Source organism: Microcebus murinus, chromosome 13 (assembly GCF_040939455.1).
Source record: "Microcebus murinus isolate Inina chromosome 13, M.murinus_Inina_mat1.0, whole genome shotgun sequence".
Classification (NCBI taxonomy): Eukaryota; Metazoa; Chordata; class Mammalia; order Primates; family Cheirogaleidae; genus Microcebus; species Microcebus murinus.
Genome location: NC_134116.1, coordinates 62,766,646 through 62,791,593, shown reverse-complemented (window position 1 = coordinate 62,791,593; position 24,948 = coordinate 62,766,646). Strand labels below are relative to the sequence as shown.

The following is a 24,948-nucleotide window of genomic DNA, read 5'->3' as shown; positions in this document are numbered from 1 at the left end:
GAGGCAGATGTGTGTCTGGACTCCGTCTGGGCTCCTGTGTGAGGGTCAGGACTCCTGCTCTGTGACCTCAGCTGGTTCTTCTGCATACGGAACAGGTGGTGGCACCAGCCAATCACCGGCAGTGTCTGTCATCTTTGCACGTTTCTATGGCCTCCGGTGCTTTTCTGAGTCTTTGTTCCCTGTTTCATCTGGTGACCGTATGCCCAAGGGAGATGGTATGCCGCTTGGAGCCCCAGTGGTCACAAGAGCTGTCCTAGAGGGAGCTGGGGTCAGTCCTAGAGCCTAGCCTCAGGTAGCATTCCTTCGATGGAACAAGTGGCTCTAAGCTAAGGTTTAAAGGCCCAGCCATGTGGCAATGGACCTTTTTCTCCTCGTTTTCTGTGTGAGTGAGTTAACTAGAATGTTTGCCTTCCGAATAACTAAAGTGTTTTTCCCCCCCAGGGAAAGTTTCAACCCCTAGATCAAGTTGTGGTAGATGACGTCTTTCCGAATTGCGTCTTGTTGCTGAAACTTCCTGAACTTGAGAAGTTACTTCACCATGTGACAGAGGAAAAAGGTACAACCTACAAGCCTTTGAGGTCAGGCTTATGGCTGGTAGGAAGGGTGGGCCTTTGTCTGACAAAGTACCTGCTTACAGGCCCGTTGAATGTACTACTTACACTGTGCTGGTCCTGGGGGAAGCCGTCATTCAGATTCCCTTGCGTTCTTTGCTTGCACTGGATTGTTCAGTCTTTGGAACTGCAGCCAGTGAAATCTGGTGCCTGTCTCCCACAGGGCGCAGATCACAAGGCGTGGCCTCAGTCTCATTCTTCTTTGACTAGTTCTGTGACTTTAGGCAAGTCACTCAACTGCCTTCTGGCTCAGATTCCTCGTTTGTAAGATTATGTAAAACCTGTTCCTCGATTCCAGAAGCATTTATTTGGCACCTACCAAGAAGTGTATGTTGCACACTAGTGCTAAGCTCTGGATACTTATAAATAAGACATCGTCCTTTCCTTCACTTTTCTCTGAGTCTGAAGAGGGCATATGACAGCCTAGGCATTCATAACAGTGGAAGTGGACCCTGGGTTTTCTGGGGATACTCAGCACAGGTTCCGAAAATGGCAGTGTCGGGTGGGGAGTGCGGTGGGTGGATATTGTGGTGTTGTCCTGGGGGAAATGACCTCTCACTGGAGTCCTGGTAATGGTGTGTGTGTGGAGTTTTAAGCAGGGCAGTGCTCTAGTGTGCACAATATATTGGAGGGCTAAGGCCAGGTCCATGGAGGCTGTTGCCATGATCTGGACAGGAGATCACAGTCGCCTGAGTGTATGAGATGGAACCAGAAGGAAGTAGTCACATCTGGTGGTTGGCTGGTGGTCAAGGAGAAGGAGGAGTCAAGGATGACATCTGAGTTCCTGCCTGACTCTCAAGATGTGTAGTGGTGACGTCCTGGAGACAGGGAACATGGGCTAGAGCAGCAGGCTTGGGTGATGAAGAGGTGAGCTTTAGATAGCAGGCATTTGATTTTTGAGAGGAGGAAGCGAGGCAGTGTGTGTGAATGTGTTTTGACAGGTTAGAACCATGACAGGTTAGAACCACTATACAAACTTAGCATCATGTCTCCAAAAATCGTCCAAGCAGTTTCAGGATTAGTATGGAAACAAAGTGTGGGAACCAGAACAACAGGCTGATAAGCTGTGCCTATTTGGGTCACAGATGGGTTAGTCAACTGTGACAGTTCTTCCGGAACCAAGAAAGTGGTGCTTTTAAGAAGTATAAGTTTATGGTGGGAAAGGAGAGAACCTCATCTATCACCTTTCATGTTTGAGGGGTCTACAAATTCATAGCTGGCCACACTTGGCGCTCCAGTGTGGATCTGAGAGATGTGTGGTGCCAAGGTTACATCAAACCAGTCCCAGTAAAGACTTTCCCCGATGCTGAGTTTGGCATGAGACAGCAGTCCTTTTGTGGGTGACAAAGTAGGCCATAAACATTCTTCAAAACTAAAATAATAAAGAATAATTACAAGTCATTTTAATTTTTGTCAATACAAGTTGAAAATGCAGTTAACTCATTATCTAGAATTCTACCATTAGCTGTATAAGAACAGTCATCTTAAAGCAAAACTCAGAAACCCAGATTCAGAAACGATGTCAGTGCCTCAGCATCTGTTTGCTTACTGTCTGCAGCTGGGAGCAAGAGCTGCTCTCTCCCATCTCTTCTCCCTTGCAAACCAAATCCCTAACCATTTATTTCATCATTGTCTGAACTTCTGTCCCAATCTCCTTTACTTGTCAACATTGCCTAACTTTTGGAAGTTCTGCACTTCTATTTTCAAAGCTTCTATATTATCAGCCTTTATATTTGCCAGATTTCTTAAACCCTAGGCCTCAAAACTTTCCTTCTTTATTTTTAGACAATAGTAAGGCAAAACATAAAGTAATTCAGACTAAATTTCACACAGTAAAAGATGCATGTAATCTCTAGAGGCTTGGCAGTTTCTTTATATCAAATTCTTCTCTTAATGAACTACAGCTTGTAAATCTTGAAATAATGGAAAGTTTAAAAACACAACCAAAAAATTTTGTAAATGGGGGAAAAACAGAAATAGTAAGGTCTCGGATGCTTCATCCTCAAAAAGGCCTCTTCATAAAAGAAACACATAAACAGTTCCACATTACAGGCTTTTCCCCTTGACCCAAAACATAAAAATGTGAAATATTGTTCTTTATGTAAGGTTTGTGTACAAGGATAGTGTACTAAGATGGACATATTTTTCCATGAAGATACGCAGGGGATTGCTTAGCAATTGGAAATTTACAACTAGTTATGAGAGCCTGTCAGACTAGACACATGTAGGACATGGGTCTACTTCCAATACAGCGGGAAGTGCATGCTTATCGTTTCACTTATATTATTTAATCTTTGCAGTAATTCCCTTTCATTGTTATTATAACCTGCATTTTTTAACCTGGTATATCCCCTCTTAATAATTTTCCTTTCTGTGGCAAAAAGAAGGAGACAGGAAAGGAGAAAGAGAACTTCTGTAGCTTAAGGAAAACACAGTTCTCCTCCCTGCAGTGGGCTTCCTCCAGATTCCAGCCACTGTGTGACCTGCAGGTCGTCTTTCAGTGCTTGTCGTGGCCACTGGCTGCCGGTTTGAATTTGGATTATAGTCCGTTTGTAAATTAGCGTTTGGTTCCATTCTCTGTATTTACGTCTAGATTTTTAGTAAGAAGCAAAGAAGATTACTAAAGAGTGGTCAGTTAAGGCCGGGCGCGGTGGCTCACGCTTGTAATCCTAGCACTCTGGGAGGCCGAGGCGGGCGGATTGCTCAAGGTCAGGAGTTCAAAACCAGCCTGAGCGAGACCCCGTCTCTACTATAAAAATAGAAAGAAATCAATTGGCCAACTAATATATATATATAAAAAATTAGCCGGGCATGGTGGCTCATGCCTGTAGTCCCAGCAACTTGGGAGGCTGAGGCAGTAGGATTGCTTGAGCCCAGGAGTTTGAGGTTGCTGTGAGCTAGGCTGACGCCACGGCACTCACTCTAGCCTAGGCAAGAAAGCGAGACTCTGTCTCAAAAAAAAAAAAAAAAAAAAAAAAAAGAGTGGTCAGTTAATATCCCTGACGGGGAGCAAAGGTAAAGAAGAAAGCTGATATTTTTTAACTTCCATCCTCTCCACAGGCGCTTGTGCAGATAGAGTCAAACCTGAAATACTCAAAGTCCCCAGCCAGCTATTTTGATACTAAACTCCAGATGTGGTCTTGAACTTCTATGGCATTAAAGATCTAGTTAAGCCTGCTAGGTCTGTAAGAACCTTCCCCTCCTGCCTTCTCCCTGGTGAATAAACCCAGCCACGGTTGTTTGCACCCTGAATGATGATGCTGGCGACCTTAGCCCTGCCTGCTTTATTAGCAAAGGAAATGATGTGTCTCTATTTGTTAGCTCTGGGGCTCAGAGCACGTTTCTTGCCAAAGAAGCTCACATTCAGTGGAGAGATGGCATGGGAAAGGACTAATAAAGGGTCATGAACTTTATCTTGAATGTAACACTGTGTTTCATATTGCAAGCGAAAGCTGTTCTGCACTGAGCTGTCTGAGGTGATTAACAGGAAGAGCCAGGAAAACTTACCTGATTAAAATACCCCAAGTACAGTTGCCAAGTTTCTTTCCCCAAGAGGCAGGGGAAAAAAGAGACCATATGAGCTTCTCAGTTATGGAAAACATTGAGAAACTAGAAGTGAAAATGTGCTCTAGGCAGTTTGTTCAACAATACATCAGGGAAATTCAAGTTTGTGAACTGATTACCCAGTTTCTGAATGTGTTAGTTCATTGCGGACTCACTTTTATTCTATCTTTATTTTGTAAAGCCAGTCTTTCCAGATGTTTGAAACCACTTTTATAGGCACCAGGCACATAAGGAAAAAAACCTTTCCAGCATATGCACGTATTATCTACCTTAATAACTCTTACAAATATTAAATTTAGGACATGAATGAATGTGCTATGGTATTTTTCATAATTGTGGGTAGTCTGTGGCCTTCGTGAATACTTTAAACTTCCTTGGTTTTTGGAATTCATAAATTTCAAAATTAAGAAACAGTTTATATACTGGATCCTTTTATAGCGTTCTTGGATACAGTGATCATTTTATCCAGGGAGTGTTTAATTTATAAATAAATGTATAATTGTAAAACTTCCTTGACTGGTGAATCCTAATATACTTTAAGGAAGAAATAGTACAAAGAAATAACACTTGCTCAAATTCTTTCAGAAAATAGATGAGGAAGGCATGTTTCCTGACTAATTTTATGAAACCAGAATTTTTCCAATATCAAAATCAAAATTATTACAAAAAGAATACCAGACCAATATCCCTTATGATCATAGACTGAAAAATGCTTAACAAAATATGAGAAAATCAAATATGTAAAACTTAAATGGGATTTATTTGTAGGAATGCAAAGATCGTTGAATATTAGAAAATCAATTAGTGTTAATTCACCATACTTACACATCACAAAAGAAAAATTGTATGATTATCTCAATAGATAGAGAAAAGACATTTCACAAAATTTAATCATGATACAAATTCTCAGAAAATTAGTAATAGAAGGAAACTTTCTTAATCTGGTAAAGAGCATCTTTGGCAAACTTACAGCAAATATCATCGTCATTGCAAAGAATGAACACAATTTTCCCCTAAGACTGGAAATAAGACAATCATGTCTGCTTTTACCACTTCTATTCACCATTGTGGTGGAAGTCCTAGCAGAGTCTATCAGACATGAAAAAGAAATAAAAGGCTACAGATTGAAAAGTCAGTAGTACAACTGTCTTTATTCATAGATAATATTGTCATGTATGCAGAAAATCCAAAGGGATCTACAAAAAAAGTTACTAGAACTAATAAGCAAGGTTTCAGGATAAAAGATCAATATACAAACATCAGTTGTATGTTTATATACTAGCAGTGAACAATTGGGGAATGGAATAAAAACATACCATTTATACTATCATCAAAAATCATGAGGTTCAAAGGATAAATGTACCGTAATATGTGCAAGACCAGTATACTGAACATTATAAAGCATTGCTGAGAAAAATTAAAGAAAAATTAAATAAATGGAAAAATACACCATATGCATGAATTGGAAGACACAATATTGTTAAGGTGTGTCTGTTCTCCCCAGATTGTTCTATAGATTCAATGTAATGCTTAATAGGCTTTTTTTTTTTTGGTAGAAATTAATAAAACTGATTCTAAAATTTAGATGACTATGTAAATTACCTATAATAACCAAAACAGTTTTGAAATCAAAGAATAAATTTGGAGAACTTACACACACTGATTTAAAGACTTATAATCAAGGTATTGGTATAAGGATAAATATATAGATAAATGGAATAGAGAGTCCAGAAATGGACCTATACTTATATGGTCAATTGAGTTTTTTCTAAGATGGCAAGATAATTCAATGAGAAAATGGATTGTATTTTCAACAACTGCTGATGAAAGAATTAGATAGCCATATGAAAAATAATGAACACTGACCCCCACCTTACACTCAGAAAAATTAACACAAAGTGAATCACTATCTTAAATTAAAAAACCAAAACTATTGAACTTCTATAAGAAAGTATAGGACAAAATCTTTGTTGCCTTGGGGAATAAGCAAAGATTTCTTAGGACACAAAACCCACTAACCATAAAAAAAAATTATAAATTTCATCAAAATTAATATGTTCTGTTTTTTAAAGGCACCATTGAGGGAACAAAGGAAATTGTGAGTTGTGGGACAATTGGAAATTACCTGCCTGGCTGGTGGAAGTGTAAAATGGTATAACCACAATTCCTGATTCTTATGAGTCAGTCAGCAATTCTGCTCCTAGATATTTACCCAAGACTTAGGAAAATATAGGTCCATGCAAAGACTTGTGCAAGAATGGTCAGAGCAGCCTTATTTTTTTTTTAAAGCATTTTTTTCAAAATGGGCCCAAACTGGAAACAACCTAAATGCCCTTCAGTAGGTGGATGGGTAAACAAATGTGGTATATCCATACTCTAGGATATTACTTTCCAATAGAAAGGAAGGAACTATTGCTAGCTACAACAAAATGGATGGATCTCACAGAAATTATGTTGAGCAAGAGAAGATGAACACACAAAAAATATATACTGTATCATTTCAATTCTATGAAGTTCTAGAATAAAGTAAGAACTTACCTATAATGATAGATCAGTGGCTACCTGAGATGTAGGCAGGGGTGAGAGAATTGGGGCTCAAGGGAACATAAGGGTTCAGTGGACCTTTTTAGGGTGATGGTTACATTATTGCATACATTTCTCCAAACTCCTCAAATTGTACACTTAAAATAGGTGTGTTAATTCTATGAACATTATGCCTAAAGTTGATTTTTTAAAAAAAAACGAAGTAATTATTGATGCAACACTACAATCTAAGCCTTCCAATTTCTGACACAGTATTTTTTTCACCTCCCCCATCCCCCCACAATAATGTTGGTGTTTTTTCTCTCTGCACTTCCCATCTCCCATGGGACTAAGTGATGCAGAGTGGCGGGGAACAAGCGGAAGTGAGCACTGGCTCCAAGGTTCAAGCCTGCTTAACCAGGAGTGGTGTGGGAGGGGGATGAACAGTTTGGTTTTAGACACATGGAGCCTCCGCTCAGGGTTCTGGGCTCCCCGGTTGGTTTGTTTAGTCTTGTCGAGCCAGGAGGAGGTCACTCCGGGAGAAAGGTGCAGTTGGCCTTGGAATAGGGTGAAGCAGAGCTGGGAAAGGAATCAGAGAAGAGTCATCAGAGACAGAGCAAAACTGAAAGGAAGCAGCTTTTACAGATGCCAGGGAGGAGAGATTTTTCCCATAAACAACAGAGTGGCAGGAAGTACCAGGAAGGGCGTAGACCTGATTGATCTTGGCAAGGCAAACATCGGATCCACAGCTTTGAAGTCAGCTGGGGTGGAAATCCTGGTTGCTCCTGCTCCAACCTCAGTGACTTTGGGCAATTTACTTAATGTCACTCACACCCAGTCTTCTAAGATGGGGACAAGTAATGGTCTTCACCTGATTCTAAGATTTATTCTGACTGCTTAGAAAGGAAATGTATTTAATGAACTTAACACAGGCCTGGATAAGCATTAGTGCAATTATTGAGAGATCATCATTTTCATCCTTTTTTTTATTAGCTCATATTAAGTATTTGTGAGGAGCAGGTGTTGTGCTATAGGATCTGTATGGATTATCTCACTTCATGCTAAAATAGCCCAATGAGAAAACCCTCACTTTACATGTGGGAAACAGGTTTCGAGAGTGAAGTGGCTCCCCACGGCGACAGTGTGAGCCGGGCGTGTGTGAGCCCAGGCGTGGTGGCTGCGTCTGTGTTCTCCACCCCTTCTGAGAGAGAATTTTCTAGCGGGGAGAGGAGAGGCCTGCCTAGGGGCTCGGGGAGTGGGAGACAGGAAGGAAAGCTGGCCGACTGTAGATGTCCTTTCAGAAAATATGGGGTAGAGGCAAGAGAGTCGTGACCAGCAGAGTCAAGGTCGGATTTCACAGGAGAAACTTGAGCCTTGAGGTTTTTTTGGAGATTTTTTACCTCAGGCAATGAACAGAACTTCTGACAACCATCTAACAGCATACATTTATTGAGTGATTGCTGTGTGCTCTTAAAATTCCCCTGATCTGTGCATAGGCTGGGACATCATCTCCAGGGAGAGGGAGAGCAGTCTCCTTGGCTTTTGTTTGCCCGGCCTTGGCTCCAGGAGAGCAGACACTCCTATTCTGATAGGAATGCTGTTTGCAACTGTCCCGCCTTTTTGTTACTGGAGGGACGTGTGCTGAAGAGACGGGTGAGAGGTCCATCCTGTCTCATCTTGCCCACGACGCTGACAACCATAGAAGGCTGAAACAGAGAGAAAAGGCACAGGAACTAGGGCCAGGGACCTCCCAGGCCCTCTCCTGTGACAATACATTTAACAGGCTGCAGAAAATTCCCCCTGAATGAGCAGGTTCCATTCCCACCGTGATATGCAAGGGAGAAAGAGGAACCTCATTCTATGTCACTGTCACGTGGTGAGTTCGCATCTGGCCCAAGGGTTTCCAGTGGTCATACAGGGAGCTCTGGCATGGAGGGGGCCGGAGTGGAAGCGCTGCCCCTGCCAACTGCACAGAAAGAAGACACCCATGGGTGAAAAGTGCTGCAGAGGAAGTCATGGTGCAATGGCATGGTACATAAGGCCAGGTGGATTGTGAGGAGAGGAAGTATAGGTTACAAAAGGGGAAACTTTTATCCCCATAAAGGGCCAGGTTGAGCCAACCATAAATCTAGATTCTGAAATATAGCTATGATTATATTGGTAATACATTAAAAGATATATCTTCTCTTTTATGCTCCACTAATCCCACCAGGGCAATACTTGTAGTTAAGATTTTTTTTTTTTCAAAATAAATATATAAAAAAAAAAAAAAAAAAAAGATTTTCTTTTTTTCCTGAATATATGCAGTGAACTTCATTAGGCACCTGCCTTTAGTTTTAGTTTTCTTTCTTGGGATTTACATTTTTATATTAGGAACATTGAGATGAGCTTAAAATTATTCAGAAAAATTAAGATTGCTTAGCATGCTAGTTTGCTGAGTTTCAAAAATTTCCCTTTCTACTGAATTGTTTATATAATTTGAGGGTTTTTTAAATTCTCACTTATTTATAGTTGGTTGACTCTGTTTGGGGAATTTTTTTTTTAATATCTGTAGTATGCTTTCAGGTTTATAAGTTAAGTTTCTTAAGAATAAAAACAATTGTGAAATATTGTTAACTTACATATGATATAACCTTATGAGGTTTTTCTTTTTGTTTAATTCATTGTGCTGAGTCCTTTTTTTCTTTTAATCCAGAAATAAACAACAAGAAATATTATAAGTACAGCAAAGAGAAGACATTAAAGTGGCTGGAAAAAAAGGTATAGTGTTTCTCTAGTGCCTTTGGCAAAAGAAAAAATTCAGTGTTCCTTTTAAAAAATCTTTAGATAAGGCAGTAAGTCTGAATCCAAAGACCATCCTGTATATTTAGCGAAAAGAGGAAAACCCTATAGAGATATCCAAGTATGAGAAAGAGTCTTTGACTTTTTATCATCCCTAATTTGTGTGGGTCTGGAATTACCTCAGTGTTTTCTTGTGACCTGCATTCTCATTTCTCCCTGGTCCTACTACTGAATGGAAGAATTTCTTGCTATCTGTTGGCATAGATTTGAGTCTTCCAAGCCAGATTATACCTGGCCTGGTGCTCACTGGCTGTCGCCGGTCCTGCAGGTGTGTCCAAGGGTGATGTTGCTCATACACAGCAAGGGCCTGAGGAGGTGTTCAGGCTTAGAGGAAGTGTGTCCTTAACACCGAAGAAGGATCATCTTCCAGGCAAAGTGATTCTAAGAATCGTGACCTAGTATAAGGTCTGGGGCGGTGCTTTCCAAATCCATTTAGGTTGCAACTAGCATTCCTCTTGAAATAGAATGGGATAGGATAGGATACAATGTATTAAAAGATAGCACAGAGTAAGGGCAAGTATTAAGTATGGCTCTCTGAAATGTATACTTATATATGTGTTTGAGCATTGAGTTTCTGTATATTTCTTAATGTGGTTTGTGGTTAAAAATAAATAAAACTACTTTGAAAACCACTGGTCTAAGGATAATGTGTACCTTCACATTGATTAAAAAGTCTCACTAAACCAGATCTATTAATGACACAGTTTTTGCAAGATCAGTGGATACCAGTAGTTATAGTACTGTTTCCTAAGGTTCTTGTCTAGCTTATGTGTGAAAACCATGTCTGTCATGTCACAGTAACAGGCACATTGGCAGCCCAGGATGCTGGAAATGAGACCTGTGAGATTAATCAGGCTCCTGAGGTGCAAAATAGTGAAGATATTTTAAAAGTGCCATATTTCACTTTCCATTTGCCATATAGTGGTAGTATTTATTCTATGTAGATGAGGAATGAGTATAAATGCTGAGCAGAATCTTGGCATTTCATTTTTGCTCTTAGCAAATGATAATGACACAAATAGCTAAGTGAAGTTTATACTTGTGTTTTCTAGGAAGTGGGAAATTTATATTGTTTATTCTGTTTAGAAAATTGTTATATATAAACTTTGTGCAAGCTTCTCTTCTGAGGGCCTTATATATATGAACTCATTTGATCCTCACAACAATCCGATGAAGTGGATACTATTTTTTATCCCTGTTTCACAGATAGGGGCACAGAGAGGTTAAGTAACCAGCCCCTGGTTCCAGAGCAAACCTTAGCAGCCTGACTCCAGAGTCAGAGCTGTCAATTAGCACAGTGTGTTGCCTCTCATATTGTGCAGGCCTCAGAGAGTCATGTATTGAGATCATCCGGAAGTACTGCTGCCACTTGGCCTTTCTTCAGATGGGCAGCCATCTCTCATCTTCTGGTATCTGGGGAAGACATTTCTAGATTCTCAAATACTTTTTCCCAGATCTTAAATGGTTTGAGGGCCATCTGGAAAGTCATGGATTTCTAACGTTAAGTTGAAAATAACCTGCAACTCTCCCCCTCTTGGTTACTTTATAGGTTAAACAAACTATGGCAGCATTAAAAACCAATCATGTAAATGTCAGTGCCCGGGTACAGTCAACTGCATTTTTCTCTGGGGATCAAGTTTCCAGTGACAAGGAAGGTAAGTAAATCATTTCATCAGAAATGATTTTTGTATAGAATGAGTTGCTTATGTGTAAATGCCTATTTTATGATGTAAAAATCTTAATGTCACAGAAGCCTCATATTCTTGCCAATGCCTCATAGATCTTGTGGCAAGCATAGCATCTTATTTCAGAAGCAAGGAATATTCCTACCATTGGTTACTTCTGTAATTCAGTGATACCTGAATTATTCATTCTGTATATATTTCTTTTACACTAATGGTAATAATAACCCTAACAACCGTGGCTATCATTTATTGAGGTGTGTTGTACACCAGGCCCTTTACTAAGTTGCCAGCATACAAACATGTTCTCATCCTGACTCTCCTAGTAAATCTCATAATGAGAGTCTTGAGGCTCTGTCATTGTCACTCAACTAGTAAATGGCAAAGTCAAGATACTGATAGAGCTTGTCTCTCAAGCCCCCACTCTTAACCTTTTTGTTATACTGTTCCAGTGGGCTGCTTCTGTTTGCATCTTACTCTCAAGAAGCATATTTCCTAATATAGGGCTCAGTATTTTCATTTCAGATGAAAAGTGATTTACTTGGCATTTTTTAAATTTTATTCTTTTATAACCTAAGAAAAGGACCATTCTCCCCCCGCCCCCCTACCATGCAGTGTCCTCTTATTTTTATATGTATAGTTGAATAAAAACAGCTACATAACACAGTTAATATTCTCAAATGGTGGGACAGAAATTGTTCTGACCTTAACCTCCAATTCAGTATTCCCTTGTGCTGGGTGTATAACTCTGAAACATCTGGCTTTAGTCATTAAACAAATAAAGAGTAGGAATAGCAGCCTGTTTGTGATTAATGGTAACTTAGGCAGTCTTTGATTTGCAGAAATCTACCTTACAACACCTTGCACATATAGATAGTTGGCTACTGCCATTCTGGGTGTGCCAGATGTCAGTGTTTAATTGGCTTTAACAAAAAAAAGGAGAGGAGGGATCCAGTTGGATGGATGGATGGGTGGATAAGACCATAGATTTTTTAAGTAGGAAAAAAGATGTTAGAGGTTAGACAGATCCTCTCATTTTAAAAATGGAAAACTGTGGTCTCAGAAAGGTAGATGACTTATCCAAATTAATAAGCAAGGTCTTCTGTTCTGAGTCCAGTGTTTTTACCAGTGCTCTACATACAAGAGTCTGAGGGGCTTTGCTATATTGCCATTTAGGGTCCCAGCCATAAAGTAAGCTTTACACACTACACGAATTTCCTTTTTTAGGTCTTTAACTTGGTATGGTACTAGAAGAAGCAAATGAACTATAGGTTGGCTTTCTTAAAATAGTTCTCTTTGTCTAGTCATGACTCATTGGATAATTACTATCCCAGAACCATGAGCACATTTTAAGAAGAGTCAAATGGTAACTTTGAGTTCTGCATTGACAGTGAAAATCTCACTGAAGACTTGTTGAGATCAGGTGGTCACCAGACAGCAGTCATTTTCTCAGTAATACAGAGGCAGATCATTACCTTCGCTTGAAAGCAGAAGAGAAAGGAAAAAAAGGAAGAGAATGAATATACCAGCAGCAAACCCAGGGTCTGCTTTTGGTGTTTTATGTCCCCATGTGGTTATCCTATCTTATGATTAAGTTTGATTATCCCCTTATATTTTATAATACATAAAATACTGAATTCAGGAACAGAATTTTAAAACAGATTTTACTGTCTTGTGTAACTGTATTTTTAATTGATGCCAGAGCTGCATTTTAGTACTGAGAATCCACATGCTTTAAAATTATTGATTCCGCTGAGTTCATTGTTTTCTTTTTCTTTTTTTTTTTAAGTCATTTTATTATTTGAGAATAATATTCATGGCTGGGTGTGGTGGCTCACGCCTGTAATCCTAGCACTCTGGGAGGCCAAGGTGGGCGGATCACTCAAGGTCAGGAGTTCAAAACCAGCCTGAGCAAGAGTGAGACCCTGTCGCTACTAAAAATAGAAAGAAATTAATTGGCCAACTGAAAATATATAGAAAAAAATTAGCCGGGCATGGTGGCATATGCCTGTAGTCCTAGCTACTCGGGAGGCTGAGACAGAAGGATTGCTTGAGCCCAGGAGTTTGAGGTTGCTGTGAGCTAGGCTGATGCCACGGCACTCTATCTGGGCAACAGACTCCGTCTCAAAAAAAAAAAAAAAAAAAAAGAATATTCAGGGTTCTTATATAGCAAATACCTAGTAGTAGAGACATATCATGGTATTTTATTTCTCTTAAATTAGAGCACTTGTTATTGTTCAATAATTAGATTTATTCTCTATTGAAACAGAGTTAGAAAACATTAGCCTTAAGAAAAATGAATGTTGTATATTGTTACAGATGATTTTTTTAACTTTATAAGTATTTAAGTGCTTCAACTAAAAAAGCGACCCTGAGTTTTTGTTTTTACTATCATTTAGTGGATATCTACTGTGTTACACCTGCATTATCATATTTCTGATACTATCCCATAGCATATCTTATTCATCATATCATCCCACTATTCTGACAGATACTAGTATCCCCACTTTACAAATGAAAAAACAAAACTAGAGCTTAAGTTAAGTTCCCTAAAGCCAGAATTTGAACTCAGGTCAATTTGACTAATAAACCACCATAATCATTACTAATTTTTTTTTTACTTTCACTCTTCTTTCTAATTCTTTCAGAGGATTATATTCGTTATGCCCATGGTCTGATATCTGATTACATCCCTAAAGAATTAAGTGATGACTTATCTAAATACTTAAAGTAAGTATTGGTCATCTTCAGTCATAATTAAGTACCTTTGTGCTACTTGGTTTCCCCAGCAATGGGTTTTTTTTTACGGCTTATATCACTTACCCTGATAAGAGATTATTATGGTGTTATGTCATGTACTCTTTGGTATGGATGTGATTTTTAATGGATGATTGGAATGAATTGATTTGGTGGATACTGACAACAGGAACTAGTGAATGTTAGGGTTGGAATTATATTAGCTTGTTCTGATTTTAGAGGATAAACTGTGTTAAAATTGTATTCCCAATTAGACTCAACTAATTCGCTTCTTTGTGATCATTTTAAGAGAAAGAAAGGAGGTATGGAAAGGGTAGATGGCATGTAGAATATTTTTGAAAACTACATTGAAATGTTTTGTACCATTTTCACCATCATCATTAGATGTTCACTAAAGTATCTTTATTATGCCCAGTTCTTGGACTGCAAAGTAATATGAAACATAATCTATGCAGAAGAAGGGTTTTAAGTGACTTAATTTATAGTCCTTCCTTTATAATGATTTTATATGAAGACTTTAGGTTGAAAAAATGTTTATTTTCTATATTTTAGCAAAATTATTACTTAATTTTGTTGTTAAGATTTTATATGTGTGATGATTCAGTAGCTTTTCCTGATCCTTAGAAATTCTTTTTATCCTCTGACCCTTGAAGATAAAATGACTTTCTAATAGATATAGTTCCTGTTTTTAGCTAATTCCATAGGTGCTATAGAACAGTTAGTGGAAACTGGTTTACTTTCTATAGTAAAGTGTGTTGTTGCAAGCCTGCTTCAGATGGATAATCAGATCCTTCTGCGTAATATTTCCTGGGATTTCTTAGCTGCCAGTCTTTTTAGACACCTTATGTCTTTGTACTCCATTATTTGCTTAGATTCTTTTCTTCCCACTGAAATATTTAGTTTTGGTTAAAGATTTTGGTAGAAAGATATGCTAATTAAGTTTCTTTTTAATGGAAGAAAAGGTAAAGTTTATATGGCTTTTTGTCAATAGTTAAAATAATTTCCACTTTTAAATACATGTTAGCATCATCATTTGTGAAGAAAAAATGCTCCAACACCTCACACAAATTTATAGAGGCGAAAGAAGAGCACCTAAGTTTCAACAAATGGGTTCTAATTTTTTTTTTTTAGTTCAGACAATGCCAATACAAGGAATTAAGTAGAAAAATGAAGCCTCATTAAGTTAGAGAACTTTCCTTCTTTACACTGAGGTGATTGAACAGCAAGATATATGGAGATAAAGCTGTAAGTTGAAAAGTTGGATTTACTAAATCTTAAGTTGGCCCAGTCTTTCTGTTTGTTTGTCTATGAAAAACCATGACTATGATTCTTATTTTTAACTTCCTTAGGCTTCCAGAGCTTCCAGCTTCATTGCCAAATCCTCCATCAAAGGTAAGAAGCTGTGACTAAGATATCTTTAGGGGACTTGGAAAAATATTGCACTTTTACCATATGATTTTAGTTTGTTCTAGTATATTTTAAAGCATACTAAATCCATCTTGCATGGAATGATGTTATCTGGAATAAAGATTGTACCAGACTCTGTCAGTATTTTTTCATTTCTGTAGATTTTACCTGAATGATAAATAAAGTGCTACAAAAACCCAAGAAGAATTGGTTTTAGCAAGATACCCTTGTAAAAATATAAATATATAATTAAAATTCCTGAGTTAGCTGATTAATTAACTTTTTATTCTTTTTTTTTTTTTGAGACAGAGTCTCACTTTCTCATTGTTGCCCAGGCTAGAGTGAGTGCTGTGGCATCAGCCTACCTCACAGCAACCTCAAACTCCTGGGCTCAAGCAATCCCACTGCCTCAGCCTCCCGAGTAGCTTGGACTACAGGCATGCGCCACCTTGCCCGGCTTATTTTTTCTATATGTATTAGTTGGCCAATTAATTTCTCTCTATTTATAGTAGAGACGGGGTCTCGCTCTTGCTCAGGCTGGTTTTGAACTCCTGACCTTGAGTGATCCGCCCACCTGGGCCTCCCAGAGTGCTAGGATTACAGGCATGAGCTACCGCGCCTGGCCTGATTAACTTTATTAATCACCAAGAATATATATAGTTAAAACTCATTTTGCCAAATCTAATTGTCACTGGCACAAAGGTGCACAGAGCATGGTTTTTGTAACACAAAGAATCCTTTGAGCAAAGATGACCACATTTTTTTTTTACCCTGAATTTGAAATGAGCATCAAAATTGTGTGTAATCTTTATCTGCGAATGGAAAAACTTTTCCTCTTCCAGACATTCTCAAACTGCCACCCACAGCTCCTCTGCAGCTTGTGTTTATCTCCCAGATCAGGAGGATAGAGAAGCCAGTCATAAACCACACCTGATTGCAAATTGTAGTGTCTCTCGGTCCAGGCCAGATCTCAGACCAGTCAGCACTGCTCCAAGATGGGGAAATAAACACATGTACCAGCTTGTGAGTGAGGTCATTCTGCAGCTAGCAAAGTAATGGATACCTTGAGAATGTAAAAGAGACACATAGCGGATGTTAAACAACTTTCCTTTTCCCCTGCATTCATACCTAGGCCTTCAAGGTGGCCAGGATGCTCAGATTTTTTTTTTTTTTTTTTTTTTTTTGTATCATGCCCTGTTTGGAGGTGGTAGTGCTTCCAAAAACATTCATTACTTTGATTTTTAGAAAAGGACTGGAAATCAAAAGGGTATCAGTGTTCCTTTGGGGCTGTGTTCAGCAGGTTAGCAAAGGAAGTGCATCTTTTACTGTCTGGGAGAGCAGCACTGGGCAGAGGTCAGTTGCTCTAAGAGCTAAGATAGACCATTGCAGGCCAGCCCCATGCTTATTTCAGCCCTGTAGTTAGTTTCTGACAGTAGCTCTAGGGGACCTAGAGAAACATAATCATCTTGCTCTAAGTAAGAGGGTAGGTGCTCTGAAAGTGTTTGCTTCTTATTTCTCTCCCTTCAAAAATTAAGCATGTCTTTCTCTCAAATATTTAATATCTATATTCCTTAGTAATGTAGAGATCATTCATAAATTGGTCTAAACCTACTCTTAAAGGCCTTTGATACCTTCTGGAATAATGTATTTCATAAGTTTATTCTTCTATGTTCCTGTTTTCTCTTTTCTTTTAATTTCCAAAATTTAAGTTGTTTGTGATTTCATCATTTATGGTTTAGATCAGGGGTCAGCAAACCTTTTCTTCCAAGGCCAGATAGTAAATATTTTAGGCTCCGTGAAGCAGATGGTCTCTGTCACAACTACTCAACTCTGCTCTTGCAGTGTGAAAACAGCCGCAGACAATACATAAACGAATTAGCGTGGCTGCGTTCCAGCGAAACTTCATTTATAAAAACAGGCGGCCAGCTGGATTTGGCCTCTGGGCTATCGTTTGCCAAGCCCTGATTTTGATCTTGGCATCTCGTTTCTCCTAAACCTCAGCCTCGTCTCCTGGATAATTTCAGTTGCTTTCTGAGGTCTTCTTCCTCTCTGTGTCTTCCTGGGGTTCTGGTGTTCACATCACAAACTGTACAGGCTGGTGTACCATTTTGTAAACAAGCCTAGGATGTGACTTCTGCAAGCTTTCCTGTTTGTGTCCAGGATTTTATTGATTTTTATAGTAATATAGTCAGTTGTTTTCAGGAAATACATTCCAGTAGCTATTAGGTATCGTTGTATCTGTGTTATAATTGATAGCATGGAGCCTTTTGTCCTTAATATGTTTTGTATTATTTTCCATGATGATCATATGTCTGCCTTTGTTGAAGCTCAGCTTCCAACCCTTAAATCTTTTGCATTTGTCACTGTCAGCAAGCAGAGCTGAATGCAACCAGTGGGTTTGGAGATGTTCCCGGGTCCCTTCTTGCACATCATTTGTAAGAACGATAAGACGTGGCCTAACATTAATCCCTGTGGTACTCTGCTGTTTGTTCTTCTCTTTCCAGAACTGCATCCATCTAGTCATAACCTTTGTTACTGTCTTTCTGAGCCATTTTTCTATTTCTGCTGAAACAATCCCATAAATCTATAGTGATCTGGTCTTTTAAATAACAAAGATTTCAGTAAATGTTACAGTCTTCTTTTTTCCAATGTATTCAACAGTGTGCTGGGGATAACATAAAAATCAGTTACATGCAGAGGCTACCACAATCATTTTCTTTTTTTATAGGCACTTATAACAGGTATCTTATTTGGTTGTGAGCTATTAAAACACCTGAACAAGTCAGCCCAACTATTCAACGTTTTGTTTTCATACGGAAGTACCTTTCATCTTAAGCTTGTTCCATGAACACTTTTTATTTGAATTATCAGTGCAAAGTGAATTTTGCCAGGCATGGTAGTACACGCCTATAGTCTCAGCTACTTGGGAGGCTAAAACAGTAGGATCACTTGACCCTCGGAGTTTGAGACTACAGAGAGTTATGATCCCAACTATGAATAGCCTCTGCACTCTAGCCTGGGCAACATAGTGAGACCCCATCTCTTTAAAAAAAAAGTGAATAGTGTCCAAGAGTTTATAATGACATCTATATTAAGACCATTTTTGCTGTGGAGAAGGAACACAAACATCCTCTTAACTTCAAGTTTTTTGTGTTTTGAAAATATTATGGCCTTCAGCATTATTAACTGTGAGTTCTACTCCCCTGGCTGAAAATGCCTTTCTAGTAAAAAATATGCATCACCTAAACACTCTTTGCTGTCTTAATTTAAATAGAAATGTGTATTTTTTAAGAAAGTTGTGTGTATGCATTCACTTTGTGCCGGTAGGTGGCTCATATGTGGTAGAATAGTCTTTTTCTTTTGATGATCCATTCACTAGTGGCTGCTGTGTGGCCATGAGAAGGCTTTCCCACATTACATGGTATGTTCCCAGGGTGCCCCTCTGGTTTTTACAGAGAATAATTTCAAGACATGTTGTTTTATCCCCTTGGGATATGTGGGCTGTGGCATCTTTTAACACCACCTCTACCTGTTCTTTGTTTAGCAAAAGCAAGGGCATGAAAAATGAAGCTGGGGACAAGTTTGTATTTCCTAGGGTAGACCCATGTTGGGTCTTGTCAACCTGGTGTCTTCACAAAAAGCTTGAAGATCTATGAAAATCCAAGTTGTGATCGCCATCCAGTCAATTCTTGATGTTCAACAGCAAGACTTGTCTGTCCTGCTGTTGAGCCTATTACATAGTAAGAATGGCACGATTTCTTCTGTGTTGTGAACATTAAGGCCACAGTCTAGCCCTTGACAAGATTCTCACATTCATTGGTGCAAATGCTCACGAGAAAGATGAAAATATTAAGTAAAGGTTTGACTTAGTTGCATTGAGCCCAATGGAAAGAACACTATAAAAATTGAGATGTTGGCCCAAGTCCTCCACTAGGTGACCTTCAGCTATTCATTTAACCTCTCTTGTTGGCTGCTTGCTGTGCAAGGTGGTTCTTGTGTATATAAAATGAGATAGTTGAATCGCAAGGAGGGAAGGACATAAAACTAACAGAGATGGTAATAATGGAATAATGTTGTCCCTTTATTCATAAGTAGACATTAAACCAGCCCAGGAGGTGAATGAAATAAGGGTTCTGGGTGGATACATGTCCCCCTTAGAGGGAATTTTCCTGTTTGACTTCTGTGCCTTGCCTTCATCTGTAGTCAGCAGTCACCTAGACGCCCACCGTACCTGGCACAAAGTGTGTGGTTAGTATTGCCAGACTGACTAAGGGGCTGGGTCATGTACTTACCCAGTCATGTCCCACCGTCAGCAAGGCTGCTTCTCAGAAGTGGTGTGTGACTTAATTCCCTAAATAATTTGCAAAATGCGAAGGAGCTTGTACAAAGTTAGCCCTTTGCTGTGTCTGCTGTTCCATTTGACCTTTGTGTGGGTCCAAATTACACATGTTGGGATTCTTTTAATGGATTGATGCTAGTGTCAAGATGACATTTGACACCACTTCACTGCTCTAACGTTGCAGAAAATAAAGTTATCAGATGAACCTGTAGAAGCAAAAGAAGATTACACTAAGTTTAACACTAAAGATTTGAAGACTGAAAAGGTACGTGTGTGCAGGTGTGGTGGCGTGTGAGACACACCCTGTGGGTGACACTGCATGAGGACGTGCAGGGACACTTGCAGGCTTGATTGTGATCACAACTTTGACCAGGGAGAATTGTTAACTTGCATTTCTGTGACTTAATAATTAATTCACAATTGTGCATGACAATGAGAATGTTGAGCAATTAAGACTTTTTACAAATCAAAGAAAAGCAATATACTACTTATCAGGAGTGTGCCTGAACTTTGCTGTGTATTCATGGACTGATAGGGTAGAAGGGAAGGTACCTCTATAGGTTATTTTTTTTATTTATTTTTTTTTTTTTGAGACTGAGTCTCGCTTGTTGCCCAGGCTAGAGTGAGTGCCGTGGCGTCAGCCTCGCTCACAGCAACCTCAAACTCCTGGGCTCAAGCGATCCTACTGCCTCAGCCTCCCGAGTAGCTGGGACTACAGGCACGCGCCACCATGCCCGGCTAATTTTATATATATATATATTAGTTGGCCAATTAATTTCTTTCTATTTTTATAGTAGAGACAGGGTCTCACTCAGGCTGGTTTTGAACTCCTGACCTTGAGCAATCCGCCCGCCTCGGCCTCCCAGAGTGCTAGGATTACAAGCGTGAGCCACCACGCCCGGCCTATAGGTTATTTTTTATCAACCCTATCGCCCAGAGCTTCCCGGAAATTCTGATGATGATAAAAATTATTGATAATTCCACCATTCAGCATTTACCTGGGCAGATGTTATTTTGGTAACATTTCTGATGAGTTTTATCTTATGCATGCATTATAAATACATATGTAACCTTTTAAATTGGCATTATAATACTTATATAGTTGTTGTTTCTGCCCTTTCCATTGAGTATTACATGGTGAAAATTATCAAACCAAATATTCTTTGAAAATTGTTCATAGTTTCATGATATTCAATCATGTGTGTTACTTTATTTTATTATAGAGAATATAATTCATTTTCTTATTCCTCTGTCTTTGGACATAGAGGTTACTTCTGACTTTTTTCTATTTTTTGTTTTAATGAAGTGATAGACATTCTTATTTACAGTCCACATTTGCATCTGATTATTTCATTAGACATAATCTAGAACTAAGAGTAAGAGCTTAGAGAACATGAACTCTTTCATAATAATTAAAGTATAGTAGCTAAAATGCTTTCCAAAAATACTGTGGAAATTTGCACTCTCAGACATTATGAAATGAGTATTTATCTTGCATTCTTGCTAGCTTCAATATTATTTTTATTCTTGGACATTTTTGCCTGTCAAATTAGGCTACATATTTTTACCTAGAAAGGTTATTTTTCCAAATGCTTATTGCCCATTCATTCTTTCTCAAATTGTTGGTTCATATCCCTTGCCTCTTTTTATGTTCAGATAGTAGTATTTTTCTGTTTGTTTGAAAGAGTTCATTCTAAATTAACACTTTTCATGATATATAGGGTACAAATGTTTTCAGCTTTTCCATTTGATTTTTTAATAGTGTTAGATTGTTCTGAGGATTAAGTATAGAAATTATTTTCCTGTATGATTTTCCCATTGTTTTTATGCTTTAAAAAGGCCTTGCCTATCCTAAGTTAATTTCTGCTTAGATTTTAACCATACTTAGACTTTAATTTTTTAATAAATTTCATTCTTTAATCATATGCAATTTATTTGGGCATAAGTGAGGGAATAATCCAATTTAAGATCTGCCTAAATACCTAGTTATGTGCTGTATGTAAACAGGGACATTTTGAGTTTCTCTAAGAGAAATCTTTCCGTCTCACCCTTCTATGGAAATGGTACTTCCCAGTGTATCCACTTGAGTGTAGCACCAGTAAGAGAAGAGGGTTGGACCAGGATGTCTGAAATGCATAGGATAACTTGTGTGAAAGAGACTGTCACTTTCCACCATACAGTCAAAAATAAGCCTACTAAATTATAAGGGACAGAATGTGAGAAGCAAGATTGTAGGAATCACATACCATACCCCTACGAGACGCTTTGGAAATGACTTTGCCTTAGTTCCCAGGGAGACAGGTGATTTTTTTTCTTCACGGAATTCTCATTACATATGCTTCTTCTGAATATTTTGCAATGCATCAAAATAAAATCAGCTGCTGTTTACCTTCTTTAAGTGCTTTTTTTAGGACATGGGGGAAAAAATAACAGTGACCAGAAAGAGACAGAGATGTACAGGCCAGAGTTATTTGGAGTTAGCTTTTTGGAAAATATTTCTTTGTTGGAGAAAAATGAGGCAGTTATTCTGCTGATCTGGGAGGCTTTGCAATACAGGTCACCTTTTGAATATGATAGGGTTGTCCTTGGTTTCCCATAGAGCGAATGAATAAAATCAGATGGTAAATTGGTGTGAATTATTCATCATGTGGCAATACAAGGCTGTAATTCCTCCCTCTGACAATTGCGGCCTGTGTCAGCTCCATTGTTTGTGTTATTGCACTTAATGCACCCTCCAGAATTACTCCCCTGAAAGTAAACCACTGGTTGTAACATTCCACTCCTTAGAAGACGGCAGTTTTGTCTTCTGCCTCTTTTAACATATTCTGTCTCTTAGGTCTGAATTCTGAATAGAAATCAGAACTTTTTTCACTCCCTTATGAAGCATATTACCTCCCTTAATGAACCTTGAGACATGCAGTCTTATTTGATTTGCATGTATGATGTATAAATGCCATGTCTGTAACAATTTTTCTCTCTTATTTTCATTAACAGAAAAATAGCAAAATGACTGCAGCTCAGAAGGCTTTGGCTAAAGTTGACAAGAGAGGAATGAAAAGTATTGATACCTTTTTTGGTGCAAAAAATAAAAAAATTGGAAAGATTTGAAACTTTGAAAATGAAATCCAACAAAAATACTTGCTTTGTACTTGTTTCATTTTCATCCTTCCTGACCACATTTTAGGGAAGGAAAAAAAGGGGGGGTAGTTTTCAGATTCTCTTAAACATTTCTTTGTGTTTGGTCTTTGTGTTCTTAAACAAAATATGGGAAAGTAATTTTGTAATTTCATGGCCTTTGAAGTCTCATTTGACATCATGAAAAGTATTTAAGTGAATAGAATTAACATAGAGCATCATGATATCCTCAATAAACTGACCTGTGACAATATTGGCGTGTATGCCTGTTATTTTATACAGCTTTACAAACAGTAGCAGTAACAATATGGTTTTCGATATACTGAGGGAAACTGGATAACAAAACTGTCCGGCAAATTATTAATTTTTAAAAGGTTTTATTTTTTGGTAAGTCTTTTGATTAATGATGTTTTTCTGTTTTTAGGAATCCACATTCTATGTAGAAAATAAGAGAAAAGAATAACATAAAAATTGTAATCTCCCATTTCTTCATTACCCAGAGATAATATGGTACATTTTCTTAAAATAACATTTTTAAAGAGTGATTATGATAGTAATCTTATAAGCTTTTTTAAAGAACATCATTTTGTGAGCATTTTCTCTGGCTAATAAGTATTCTTCATAAATATGATTTTTTTAGTGACAACCGTGTAATTTTCGATTATTCAGATATTTGGTATTTCATGACCCTGTTTGGACATGGAATAGTTTGGTTATTTGACCTCTCCAAATCTCACGTTGAAATCTGAGTGCCAGTGTTGGGGACGGGGCCTGGTGGGAGGTGTCTGGGTCGTGGGGGCAGATCCCTCATGAATGGCTTGGTGCCCTGCAAGTAGGAATGAGTGAGATCTCACTTTATTATAATAGTCCACTCACACTAGAGCTGGTTGTTTAATGGAGTCTGCCACCTCCTCCTTCTCTTGTTCCCTCTCTCACTGTGTGACACACCTGCTCCCCCTTCACCTTCCACCTTGATTGGAAGCTCCCAGAAGCCCTCACCACAAGCAGATGCTGGTGCCATGCTGCTTGTACAGTCTGCAGAAACATGAGCCAGATAATCTTTTTTTTTCTTTATAAATTATCCAGCCTCAGGTATTTCCTTTATAGTAATACAAAATGGACTAATATAGGACATTTAGATTATTTACAAATGTTCACTGTTTGAAGAATTGAATTAAAAGTAAATATTTGTCCATATCTTTTATCATTTACTTAGAATGAATTTTTAGGTGTGGGCTTACTGGTTCAAAAATGAGATTTTCAAATATATGTTCGTGGTAATATATTTCACAGAAAGGTTATAGAATCTAGCAGTCTAACAAATAGGCGTGAGTTCTTACTCAGTGCCACCTTGTTAGCATTGAATGTTATCTTTGCAAATAAGTGGAAAAAAGGCATCTTATTGTGGTTTCGATTCACATTTTCCTGATTAGTAATGATGCTGAACATTTTTTTACATTTACTGATCAATCGTCATCTTATAGAGACTTATCTATTTATATACTTTGTTAATTATTGAGATGTCAGTATTTTTATTATTGACTAAAAGTATTCTATAACTTGAGGACATTAATTTTTTCTAACATATTCACTGTAAATTTCTTTTCTTTGTTTATACTTTGCCTTTAATTTTGTTTATAATTTTTTGACATGCAGATGTTTTTAGTTTTTATGTAGACATATATACATAAACTTTTCCTTTACATAGTTGTTATACTTAGAAAGATATTTCTCTTTCCAGGAAATTTAACCAGTTGCTTTTACTTTCTTTTAATTTTTTTAATAGTTAAATTTTCTATTTATATTTACTTAAATCCTCTAGAGAATTTATGTTTAAATATATTGGGAGATAAAGCTATAATTTGGTTATTTCTCACCAGTTTGTTTTTCCATCTGTAGAATTATTTTGTCAGGTTCAAAGAGTAAGTTCCAAAGGGATGTTTATTGAGATTTTGCTAGACTCATAAATTATTTTTTGAAAAACAAGCATCTTTACAGACTTCAGTGTTCTTATTCTTCATCTACAATAGGTTCTCTATCAGAGGTCCTCAAACTACTGCCTGCCGGGCCACATGCGGCCCGCCGAGGA

The 24,948-nt window shown here is 38.1% G+C and overlaps 1 protein-coding gene across 2 annotated transcripts in view; it reads left to right on the top strand.

The window, feature by feature from the left end:
* RNASEH2B (ribonuclease H2 subunit B) overlaps positions 1-24,948 on the top strand; it is a 56,861-nt gene that overhangs the window by 22,353 nt on the left and 9,560 nt on the right. The window contains exons 5-11 of one of the 2 annotated variants that reach the window (XM_012782638.3): positions 442-556; positions 9,394-9,458; positions 11,089-11,194; positions 13,870-13,951; positions 15,328-15,370; positions 19,909-19,989; positions 22,719-23,123. In XM_012782638.3, coding sequence (XP_012638092.2) covers positions 442-556; positions 9,394-9,458; positions 11,089-11,194; positions 13,870-13,951; positions 15,328-15,370; positions 19,909-19,989; positions 22,719-22,832 — 606 coding nt within the window. In that variant the 3' untranslated portion in view covers positions 22,833-23,123. Of the gene's footprint in view, positions 1-441; positions 557-9,393; positions 9,459-11,088; positions 11,195-13,869; positions 13,952-15,327; positions 15,371-19,908; positions 19,990-22,718; positions 23,124-24,948 lie in introns of those variants that run through there. The other variant, XM_076009442.1, reaches the window with a different exon arrangement.